Consider the following 12,632-nt stretch of genomic DNA (forward strand, 5'->3'; position numbering starts at 1 on the left):
GGAGCTTAGGTAAGTTTCTCAGCCTCTGTATTTCCTCCTCTTTGAATGGGGTAATGATAGTGTCTGTTGCCTATATTATTCAGGATGCTGTGAAGATTTAAAGAGCTAATACACTTAAAGCCCTTGGAACTATTCTTGGCCCAAGGTGCTACTTTGTTATTTTGTCAGGGCTTCTGGTTTCATCTCTACCACCCCTTTGTTTTGAAAACAGACTGCCTGGATTTGTATCTCATCTCTGCAACTCCTTTGTGTGATATTTGGCAAGTTGCCTCAGTTTTTTTACCTGTAAAATATTATTAAGGGGACAGTATTATTAAGAGCATCTTCTTGGGTTTTTGTGAGGATTAAATGTATTAATACACTTGAAGTGCATAGAGCAATACCCTGTGCATAGTGTTCAATAAATGTTGGTGATGTCTGTCATTCTCTTGCAGACTTTGGGCTGTTTTAGTGCCATGCATCCTTTACAGTGTGTCCTCCAAGTGCAGAGATGTGTGAGGTGGGGGCCCTTGGCCTTGGCCTCTGTGTCCTGGCCGCTGCTCAGGACCTGCAGGGCACACAGTGGTGTCCCCAGCTCTGCATGTCCCAGTCCAGAGAGGGAGCAGGACGATGGAGTTTGGAAGGATTTCAGCTCCAGGCTGGCCACTGGACCGACTTTTCAGCATTTTTTGAGAAGTGCTTCAGTTCCTAAGGAGAAACCGTCTCCTCCAGATGTGGAGGACCCACCCCCATACCTCACGGTGGATGAACTTTTAGGAAGGCAGAGAAAAGGTTGGTTTTACTTTACTTCTCTGTGGACTTCCTGCTTTACTCCTTTCCAGCATTCATAGCCTGATTCTTAACAGGTCTTTATTACAGACCTGGCTTTGGAGGGTTAACAGAGTGGGAAGGCTGGTAAGTTATGGATCATTTGACTTTACCAAGTAAGGATGATAAAAAGAAACTTACAGTTTTGGTACAGGCATCTTGGGGGTAGAAGTCCTGGGGAATCCTCTTTTTGGTTACCATTGGAAACCGTATAATTTCTCTTCTGATTTTTAGATCATCCTAAGTTATAGGGCAAGTTTCGCAATTGGTGCTGTAGAAAATCACTATGCTTAGGCAGAGGTTTCCTTAGAAACATAATGCACTCAGTTAAAATGCCTTAAAAAAAGTTTGAAGAGACATTAAGAGACAACCAGACCTCTCCCCTTTGGAAGAAAATATTTTCGTATATAATTCTTTTTTTTTTTTTTTTGGGCACACGGGCTTAGTTGCTCCGCGGCATGTGGGATCTTCCTGGAGCTGGGATCGAACCCGTGACCTCTACATTGGCAGACGGATTCTTAACCACTACGCCACCTAGGAAGCCCCGTATATAATTCTTAATGATTTGGTTGTAGTCATATGGTGCAAATTATTTGTAATGTGCTATTTTCATTTAATATTCTTCCAAATACTAGCCTTCATAATTAAATTTTAAAAAATGGATGCAAAATTTCACATACTGTATCATGATATCTTCCAATTGTTGGAACATTAGGGTGTTTCAAAAATTTTTATATTATAAATAACACTATAATAAGTGCCTCATATATATGTATACACATACACACATATATAGATAGCTTTGCTTCTTTAAACATTTTTTTCTAGAATAAATTTCTAGGTGTTGAATTGGTAAATCAGGGAGTCTGTATACCTTGTGACTCTGCTCAGTATTTTCAGTCCTTTAAAATTTGTTGTTCCCTTCAGTCTCTCACTGACATAGGTTTGGTGTTTTCTTTTTTTAGACAAGGAAAATGAGCCAAGGGGTTTAAAAAGAAATCCTGATTATTTTTTTCTTTTTCTTTTTTTTAAATTACTGCTGTTTTCTGTTGGTTTTATGTGATTGTCCTTCAACTTTTAACTCCATTTAGAATTTATTTGGGTTTGTGGATTAAAGTGTGTTGGTGGGGGCAGGGGTTGAAATAGGAATTTGGTTTGAAGGGTCTTGCTAGGGTGTGAAATTCATGTTCTTAAAACTTTGTGCAATTGTGTTTTATGTCACGTTATCCATGCTTGCTTTCTTTTAAGATGTTTGAAGTTACTGTGGGAAGTTGCCTTATTTTTGTTTTGTGACTTTACGTACCCTGTGGCCACTGCTGCTGCCTCTAGAGGCTGGAGAACCTCATTTTGAGAAGGAGGAGTGTAACATATGGATTTAAATTTATTTCCCCCCTAGGTTGATAATTATTGGTGTCAGCTAGTCCTCCCTTTTCTAATTGTTTTTATAACCATATTTCCTGATTCTTAGATGCATATTTTCCCCATTTTTAAATGATATGCCTTATAATTGGTGTGTATATATAATGTAGTATTTCTTTTGTTCTGAAAGAGTATCATTAATTTGGGAGTACATCTGGCAATTAACAGTGTCTCAGAATTGAGGCAACAGGACACTTAACTGCTAACCAGTTGCCTCAGGTGTTTCTGGGGCATTTGGGAAGGAGACCTTTTCGGTCCCTTTTTGTCTGCCTGTGATGGAATTGCCCTCTCTTTGCAGTCTACCTTGAGACCTATGGCTGCCAGATGAATGTGAATGACACAGAGATAGCCTGGTCCGTCTTACAGAAGAGTGGCTACCTGAGGACCAGTAATCTTCAAGAGGTATACACATTTTCTGCTTCCCCTTGTTTCCTGGGCCTGGGCAAGATTCTGCATGTGTGCCATTTCTTGGGTGGAGTTTCAGGAACAGACTGTGGCCTAGTGAGAGTGAATTGCCTTGGAAAGTGTGTAGTGTGGGACTGAGGTGTACTTTTGTTGCAGTTATTTTTGAAACTTTTATGGTGGTGCTCAGCTTTAGGTAAGGAACTAGGTTAGAAATGGGCTGCGAAGAGGAGGGGAATGGGGAGTTAGTGGCTAATGGGTATAGGTTTTAGTTGGGGAAGATGAAATAGTTCTGGAGGTTGGTGGTGGTAGCTGCACAACACTGTGAATGTACATAATGCTACTGAACTGTACATTTAAAAATGGTTAAAATGGTAGATTTTACGTTTTGTTTGTTTCACCAGAATGTGAAAAAAATAAATGGCTGTGGGCGGTGATTCCAAAAGGCTAATTTCAAAAATAATAATTTTCCTTTTTTTCCTTGCTTTCCACCCAGGCTGATGTGATCCTCCTTGTTACATGTTCTATCAGGTGGGAATTTGTTCTTTACCGAGAGAGTGAATGTATCTTATATAATAATGCCAGAGCCAACAGTACCAGGCTGGCCTTACCTGTGCAGATGCGCCTGTGGATTTGCAGTTTTACAGCAGTAGAGCTGATAATGATAGAATGGTCAGCATTTGCTGAGCCTGTACTGTGTGTTGTTAGGTCCTGTGTTGAGCACTGTATGTGCACTGACTAATTCTCACAGCAGCCCTATGAGTAGGTGCTGTTATCAAACCCATTTTATCGATGAGGAAACCGGGAGTGTGCTGAGTTGCCCAACTTTTCCTGGGTTTTTTTGGCAGCCAGTGGCACTTATTTATGGTGTACCTCACATCATAAGGGCTAGGTACAGTCAGTGGCCCGGGACAGTGTTCTTCTGAACAGAGATGGGTGGCATCCATCAGAAGTGAACATACACTGTTTATTACTTTGTTTCTATGTACAAGGCATGTTAGTGTTATATTTCCTCAGCTGGCTATACTATTAATTAATTAATCCACCGTTTTTCTTCTGAGGGTCTTTGCTGCAGGACATTGGATTAGGTGCTTTGGGAGATTCAGAAATGAACCCTTACTCCATGGAGCCTGACTTTAAGGAACTTAGTCTGATATGGGAACTAAGACAGATACATAAATAGCTCTAACATTTGACAGAAAGCTCTAGCTAAAAAATCAAATAGTAAAAAGAAGAAATTGCTGAGTATAGGGGAAAAAACAGTTAAAGTGATAGGGGAACAAACTCTCCAACAGAGGAGAGTTGGGGAATGCTTTGTGAAGTAGATTGTTTTTGAGTTTGGCTTAAAGGCTCATCAGGATTTGGAGATGTGGAGGGAGGGCATCATTCTAGGAATGGTTTTGGCCTCACCACGTGGCTTGCAGGATCTTAATTACTTGACCAGGGATCAAACCTGCGCCCTTGGCAGTGAAAGCATGGAGTCCTAACCACTGTACTGCCAGGGAATTCCCATTATTCCCATTGCCTTGTTCTTTCAGATTGCTTTGTAGTTTATTTTCAGGTTCAGGTCTACCTTTTTTGATCTGTGTAGGGAGAAGGCTGAACAGACCATCTGGAATCGTTTACATCAGCTCAAATCCTTGAAGTCAAAACGGCTCCGCTCCCGAGTGCCTCTGAGGATTGGGATTCTAGGTATCTGGTAATTTGCAGATTTTGTGAGTTTTGTGAGACTTGGGCCCCATGTAGCTTTATATGCTAGGGTTTCCCTTAGAGGCTGGATTCCCCGTGGTGAAGAAGTCTTATACATCCCATTCAACTCTTATACTTAGTGTCAGAGGCTGTGGAATTAAACGAGATAAAGCTCATTAAGCGGCTTTTCTTAATGCATTGACAGTAACAGGTACTTCACTCAGAAAGTCATTTGTCCTTCATAGTCTAATGTGGCTCATGGTGGCACAGAGTAATGGATAGGAGAGAGTTTGGAGTCTGAAAGGACAGCTTGAATTTACGACATAGGCACCTTTCATCTTGACTCCTGAAGCATGCCCAAATGAAGATCTAATTATGCACTGGCCAGTATGATAGCCACTAGCCATTTGTGGTCATTTAAATTTAATTACACTTAAATAATATAAAAAATTCACTTCAGTTTCACTAGCCACATATCGACTGCTCAGTAGCCACATTTGACTAATAGCTGCCAGTTTGCACAGCATAGATAAAGCACATTTCCATCATCTTAGAAAGTTCTCTTGGGCAACTCTGATCTAGATAGCTGGGAGGCATATTTCAAAAATAAATATTCTGGACCTCATGGTCCCAGAATTTAGTCAGTGTACTTAACCTTAAAATAGACTGTGCCCATTGTGGAATAGTTAGATAAATTCCTCTTGATGATGGGTCGAAACACAGGATGGAGCGTGTCCTTTTACATAGATTAATGTGCTAAGTGATGCAGGAGGATGGAAGGATTAGCTAGAATGGTTGTTCCATTCTAGTTCCTTCATTATAGAAGCCCCTGGGTATACAGTTGTTAGGAATGTCAGAAATTCCTCAAATAGTTTTTTTCTTTTAGTTGTGGTAAAGTAGATGTAACATAAAGTTTACCATTTGAACCCCTTTTAGATGTACAAGTTCTCTGGTATTTAGTACATTCATACTGTTGTGCAGCCATCACCACCATCCATTTCCAGAACTTCTTCATCGTCATAAACTGAAAATCCGTACTGCTTAAGTAATGACCCCATTCCTCCCTTATTTCAGTCCCTGGCAACCAGCATTCTACTTTCTTCCTCTATGAATTTTACTACTCTGAGTACTTCATATAAATGGAATCATACAATATTTTTGTGACTGGCTTTTTTCACTTAGCATAATGTCCTCAAAGTTCATCCAGGTTGTAGTGTGTGTCAGAATTTCCTTCCTTTTTAAGGCTGAATAATATTCCATTGTATGTGTATATCACTTCTGTTTATGGACACTTGGGTTGCTTCTACTTTTTTTGTTACTATGAATGATGCTGGTGTATAAGCATGGTTTTACAACCAAGAATAATTCTTAAATTTTTTAAAGGGTGTTTATAATAAAATGGTTAAAGGGTGTTTGTAATAAAATGGACTTTTACATTCTATAGTTTTGCTAATAACAGTGGTTTTCTTGCTTATGAAAGATACCAGTGTAGATGAATAACTCACTTCTTATAGGTTTTAATAAATATGGGCAACAAGAGGGATAAAGGGTGTAAGTGCAGTTGTATATAAGTAAGTTTTATTTAAAAAAATAAGTTCATGACACAAAATAGATTTTATTTGTAGCACCAAGTAATTTTCAGTTGAAAAAAGAGATTGTTCATGTCTAGAAAGGTTTTTGGTTAGTGGTTTCCAGGCATTTAATTGAATTGCTGTAGAGTACTTTTCCTGTGGTTTTCTTGTATAGGAATATGCAGGTTCCAAAGGTATAGAAGTGTTGGGCAAATTTGAGGGATAATGCTAAACTAGAGAAGTTTCTGTGCCCTGTTCTCTGATCTAGCTGGACAGAATGTGTACTGAAAAGAAGTTGTGAGATGAATTTTGGAACAGGTCTTAGCTTATTTCTTTTCCCTCCCAGGCTGCATGGCTGAGAGATTGAAGGAGGAGATCCTCAACAAAGAGAAAATGGTGGATATTTTGGCTGGTCCAGATGCCTATAGGGACCTTCCTCGGTTGCTTGCTGTTGCTGAGTCAGGCCAGCAAGCTGCCAATGTGCTGCTGTCTCTGGATGAGACCTATGCTGATATCATGCCTGTCCAGACGAGCCCCAGTGCTACTTCTGCCTTTGTGTGAGTCACTGACAAAGAGATGGGGAGTCAGCTTCTCTTTTCTTACTTTTAAAATAACATGTTAATTTTATTACATTAAAAAAATTAATGTACATAATACAAAAAACTAAAGACAAAAAATGGTATAGTAAGACTCCCTTACACCTGTCATCCTCAGTCTCCTAGGCTACCTCTCAGAGGCAGCCATGTAAGTAGTTTTTTTATATAATTCTTTCAGAAGTATTCTTTGCACATACATTCATATATATAAAACATGGAATCTTTCCTACGCTCCCTTTTATACTCTTATTTTTTTCACTTAAGAAAATATCTTGGGCTTTCCTGATCTTTTTTTCCCTCCCCTGAAATTTTAAATTGAAAAAAGATGTGATGACAAAATAGCTCATATTTGTTGAAAAATATGTGGAAAGATAGAAAAACATAAAGAAGAAAGTACAAATTACTTGTACTCCTACCACCTAATGATAAACACTGGTATCATTTTGGTGTGTATCATTCTGTTCTTTCCTCTGTATTTGTGTGTGTGTGCTTTGTGTGTATTTATAAGAATTGGCTCTTGGTGTACGTGGCTTTGTAACCTTTTCTTATTTAAAATAATGAACACTTCTTATGTCATGAAATTTTCTTTAACAGATTGGCAAATAGACTTATAGCCTATTTTTGTAAATAAAGTTTTATTGTAATACAGCCATTCCCATTTGTTTACATATTGTCTGTGGCTGCTTTTGCCATTACAATATCAGAAATGAGTAGTGAGGAGGATGAGTCTCTACTGTATGGGCTGCAGAACCTAAAATATTTACTCTCTGGTTTTTTACAGAATAAGTTTGCCAATCTCTCGTTTTAATGGCTATCCAATACTCTGTTGTTGGAATGCTTAATAAAAATTAATAGCTAACATTTATTTAACAGTCCTTCAGTGAACACCTTTAATACATATCTACCCATAATTATTTCCTTAAGATAAATTTAGGCTTTCATATACATGATGCAAATGAAAGAGGGTGATTAATTTAGATGCTTAGCATTTGAATCAGGAATGAGTGAGAGATGCAGAACCTTGTGTTTTAAGTCCAAGGTCTCCACTCCTTATACACTCTTTGTAATGTTTATTTTTTTCTGGTCTAGACTTAAAGAGTTCAAAAATATGTAAATATAAACAGTAGAAAGTCCAGGTGTATGTACATCTACAACCCATCCCTTCACCACTGTGGTCGCTTGGGGTAACCATGTATCCACCAATTACAGTTTGGTTTATATCCTGTGATTATCACATAATAATTTTTTTTTTTGGCTGCGTTGTGAGGCATGCAGGATCTCAGTTCTCTGACCAGGGATTGAACCTAGGCTACAGCAGTGAAAGCCTGGAGTCCTAACCACTAGGCAACCAGGGAGCTCCCCATAATAGTTTTAAAGGATAAAAAATGTCTGCTTTATTGCTTTTTAGATCTTAGATTGTTCCAGTGTGAGCTTGTTGCCAAGAGAATTCAGAGCCAAAAGATAATGACAAGGGAGCTGTGACTTGCTTCTTGGGTTCGACCAGGTCATCCTGCTCCTGTTACTAAGTTCTGGTGCTTTCCTCCCCAGGTCTATCATGCGAGGCTGTGACAACATGTGCAGCTACTGCATTGTTCCTTTCACACGTGGCCGGGAGAGGAGTCGGCCTGTTGCCTCCATTCTAGAGGAAGTGAGGAAGCTTTCTGAGCAGGTGAAAAATTCTCCAGCCCTTCTTACTGTGAACACGTTTGTGGGAGAATGAGGACAACCTTTCTAGCTTTGCAGCCTGTGCCATCTCTGAGCTGTACAAGTTTAGAACCATACTTGGCCAGAAAGAAATGCCTGGGTGTATATCTTGGGTTTGCTGCCCAGGAATTATAGGCAGATCCACTGAGAGGTTTGCTTGTGAGGCAGCATGGTAGAATGGAGAGAGCCATGAATCAGATGATTGTGAATTCTGGCTCCACCATTCTCTGGCTTGATGCCCTGGCATAGGTCATTTAACTATCTTCTTTAAAACACAGTTTCCCCATCTATGAAAAGAGGGTGAATACCTTTGCTAGGTTATTGGAAGGATTGTTACTGGAAGGACAGTTGTTACTGGCACATAGTAAGTTTTCAGAGAATGATTTATTAGTCTGTCTTTGTATTCTAGGCTATTCCCGAATCTCTTGTTCATTTTATCACTGAGCCAGCTCGCTAGTTGAGGGACAGAGGATAGTTGAGGATAGTGAATCAGATCAGAGGCAGAGGGGCGATAGCTCCTGCCTTCCTCCTATTGGGTGCTGGTCCCTCAGCCCTTGAGGTCTCTCCCTAACCTTAGACCCTAATCTTCCAGTCCTTCAGAAGAGGACAGTAGGTGGGAATAGGGAGCTTTTTTTCCAAGTGAGTCTCTGAGTTTTCTTACTTGCTTGGCTCAGGAACCATGGGAGGGTAGCCCCTGCTCCAGTTCTAAGTCAGTAGTTTGCCTTGTCTACTCTGGCATGCTCTCTTCTCCCATGCCCAGATTCTTAGTTCCCTGATTGGGTCTCTGGATGCTCAGAGGCACTATGAAGTATTCTTCATACCTTACCTCTCCCAGTGCTACCTAAAGTGGTCTAAAGTTGTCTCCGTCGTCTCCCCTTCTAGCTTCCCAACAGTCCCAAACTCACTCTTTTGGGATGGAGACATTCTGTTTAAGTAGACTGAGGTGATGACAGAAACTTCCTAACTTTTCTAGGTTATTTACATATAAAAGAAGGAACTTAATAACATTAAGTGAATCATAGTGAATTCAAAGACACTGACTTATGAAAAATTAAGATTCTGTGTTGTGTGTGTGTTTTTTTTTTAATTAATTAATTTTATTCGGCTGTATTGAGTCTTAGTTGAGGCATGCAGGATCTTTGTTGCAGCATGTAAGATCTTTTGTTGCAGCACACAGGCTTCTCTAGTTGCTGCGTGCGGGCTTCTCTCTAGTTGTGGCACGGGTGTAGTTGCCCCGCAGCATGTGGGATCTTAGTTCCCCAGCCAGGGATTGAATCCATGTCTCCTGCATTGGAAGGTGGATTTTTTTTTTTTTTTGAAATACATTTATTTATTTTATTGGCTGTGTTGGATCTTTTTTGCTGTGCGCGGGCTTTCTTTTTAGTTGCAGTGAGTGGGGGCTACTCTTCGTTGTGGTGTGCGGGCTCCTTATTGCCGTGGCTTCTCGTTGCAGAGCACGGGTTCTAGGTGCGTGGGCTTCAGTAGTTGCAGCACATGGGCTGAACAGTTGTGGCTCACGGGCTCTAGAGCACAGGCTCAGTAGTTGTGGCGTGCTGGCCTAGTTGCTACGTGGCATGTGGGATCTTCCTGGAGCAGGGCTTGAACCCATGTCCCCTGCATTGGCAGGCGGATTCTCAACCACTGTGCCACCTAGGAAGCCCGGAAGGTGGGTTCTTAACCACTGGACCATGAGGGAAGTCCCTCTGCATTGCGTTTTTTTTTTTTTTTTCCCCTTCTGGAATTGAGATCTTTTATTTTATGTGACTTTCAAAGAGCCTACTTAAATACTCAAAAATTAAATGTTTTTACAGATTATTCTTATTCATAGTCTCCCTGAGGACAGCTTGTGTAGAATACTTTCTCAAACATGCTTAAAGAAGAGGCCATATATGTAGTAAAAATTAGAAAATTGAAAAAGAAGGAAATACCAATTTACCGACATTACTAAATATTATCCAGTTAAAAATATACCCCACACTTTTCATTTGAAAACGTGTTAAATTTTTGTTGTCACATATCAGTGTTATTTGGTTATTAGACAGGATGCATGTAATTGACAAACGTAGATAAGGCAGGGAGCATTAGGCTGACCTTTCTCTCAGTCTCCTTTTCACATCACTGGTTGCTGCAGGACACAGGACCCCTTACATTCCCTCCTGCTTCTGCCAGGACCAGGCTGTGCAGCTGATGGGCCCTTAACATGTGGTGCCTGAGGTGTACCCAAGACACTCGTGATTGCATTGGGTTTTGAAATATCTATTAGTCACTTATTTATTTTGCTTATTTTGCTTATAGAGTAACATTTTAAAAGATTTTTCCTTGGTGATCATTTGCCGGTATCTCACATGAGAACCTTCAAACCCATATGCTGCTCTGTAAGTAAGGCCGGCCTTTCTCACTGACTCTCGATTGGGATGGCAGGAGGGGCTGGTGCCCTTGAAGGTTACATATGCTCTCTTTACAACTCGAACACCCTCACATCCATGGCAGTACCTGGGCTTCCTGCGGAACTTGGAAGGCATCTATCCTGTCAGTCAAGTACGTCGTGAGCTGCTTGTCCAGTTCCCCTAAGCTCTCTTGCAAGACCTGAATTATGTGGTCAGTTTCCCATAGGACCTGGAGTTGTTTTTCCAAAGAAATCTGCTTGCTCTCTGCCTACAGGGGGGAAAATTATCCTTAGTCGCTCAGCACAAATATAAAGAGCTGAATATAAGAAAACCCTTATGTGCTATTAAGAAAAGGAACATACTGTAAAAGCACTACTTGAAGACTTTGGCCTGCATTATAAACAAATTATAGTTAGCAATGATAACAGTGAAAAGGTCCTTCTAGTATCATGCATCTTGCAGGAAATTACTAGTTTTTATTTCTTTCTAAGTAAAATGACAAAATACAAAAATGCCCTTAAGGGCACTGTATTAAGTGAAGTAAGTCAGACAGAAAAGAACAAATACTAAATGACCTCGCTTTTATGTGGAATATAAAAAATAACAAAAACAAAATGTTATATTACATATATAATATAATGTTATGTGTCAATTATACCTCAGTAAAAAAGGGAAAAATGTAAAGATTTCCTACATAGCATATGAAAATAAAGCAGAGAATAAAAAAAAATTTTTTTTCTTTCATTTAGAATTTTAGATTACAGTTGCAAAGAGAATAGAATATTGTTCCTTTAACAGAATATTGTTTATTCATTCAAGCAGTGGTTATTGACTGGAAGTTGTTTAAGTAAGCAGCTTAAAAAAAAATCCGCTTTATTGTCTTTTTCTATGAAAATAGACAGAAAAGAGAGAATTGTTACATTTTGCTCTTTACTTTTTTTGTTTTTAAATATTTCAGAGTACAGCATGACATTTCACCCTTAAGTAATTGTGCATCCCTTAAAAAAAAAAAGGATATTTTCAATATCATTAATTCCTCTAACAGGATTAACAAAAAATGCTAAATATCTTCTCATCTTAGTCCACTCATATTCAGATTTTCCCCGTTGTTCCATAACTCTTTTTTTTCATTTGGCCATTATATCTCTATATGTGCGTGTGTTTTACATCTTACTACCTTTTTTAAAAATAAATGTTCTGGTTTGGAATAACTTTAAACTTTTCTTTTCTGTAAGAAAAGTTGTAAAGATAGTTACCTCTAATGTTAACATCTTACTTAACTTTGGTACATTTGTTAAAACTAAAAGATTAACATTAGTATAATATTGTTAACTAACTTCAGACTTTATTCTTATTTTGCCAATTTCCCCACTAATGTCTCCTTTTTCTGGATCCACTCCAGGATCCACGTTGCATTTAGTGTACCCTGTTCTTTAAGCTAATATTATGTCACAGTTTGTGAAAGTAAATAATCTTTACGGAGACTTGGGTTAGGACAGTTAAATGCATTGTATGGTCCTGGAGTGGGATTCTAATCAGGGAAAAAAAAAAATGTTCAAAAAAATAACATTTTTATGTGATTGTGATCTCAGTATATAAGCAAGTTTGTATCCTGTCTGTAATAGTGTGAGCATTTTTTCATGTCATTAACAGCTTTTAATTTTATATTTGTAGTTGTGTGGCCTTCCTTGGTATGGATGTACTATGATTTACTTGTAGGACAGCAGCTTTCAATTCTTCCTCTGTTAAAACAGTGCTGTGTAGAGCTACATCTCTATGGATTAGTCTTTGTCCATCTTAATAGTTATATCCATAAGATAAATTTCTAGACATGCCATTACTGAGTAAATATTAACAAAAAAAGTTATGAAAGATGTAATATGGGCAATTGGTAAAAATTTGGCTTATGCAGTGTGGATTAGATAATATCAGTATTTCTTTTTAAAAATTATTTATTTATTGGCTACACTGGGTCTTTATGGCTGCACACGGGCATTCTCTGGTTGCAGCAGGTGGGGGCTACTCTTTGTTGTTGTGCACGGGCTTCTCATTGTGCT

The 12,632-nt window shown here is 39.0% G+C and overlaps 1 protein-coding gene across 1 annotated transcript in view; it reads left to right on the forward strand.

The window, feature by feature from the left end:
• Positions 1-467: 467 nt before the first annotated feature.
• The window catches only part of CDK5RAP1 (CDK5 regulatory subunit associated protein 1), a 37,095-nt gene continuing 24,930 nt past the window's right edge, over positions 468-12,632 (forward strand). Inside the window, 7 exon segments of the mRNA XM_057701493.1 lie at positions 468-654; positions 657-771; positions 2,525-2,628; positions 3,125-3,159; positions 4,220-4,320; positions 6,235-6,445; positions 8,033-8,153. Of these exon segments, the coding sequence (XP_057557476.1) occupies positions 610-654; positions 657-771; positions 2,525-2,628; positions 3,125-3,159; positions 4,220-4,320; positions 6,235-6,445; positions 8,033-8,153 (732 nt within the window). The 5' untranslated portion in view covers positions 468-609.

This window comes from Hippopotamus amphibius, chromosome 12, assembly GCF_030028045.1.
Source record: "Hippopotamus amphibius kiboko isolate mHipAmp2 chromosome 12, mHipAmp2.hap2, whole genome shotgun sequence".
In the NCBI taxonomy this organism is placed as follows: domain Eukaryota; kingdom Metazoa; phylum Chordata; class Mammalia; order Artiodactyla; family Hippopotamidae; genus Hippopotamus; species Hippopotamus amphibius.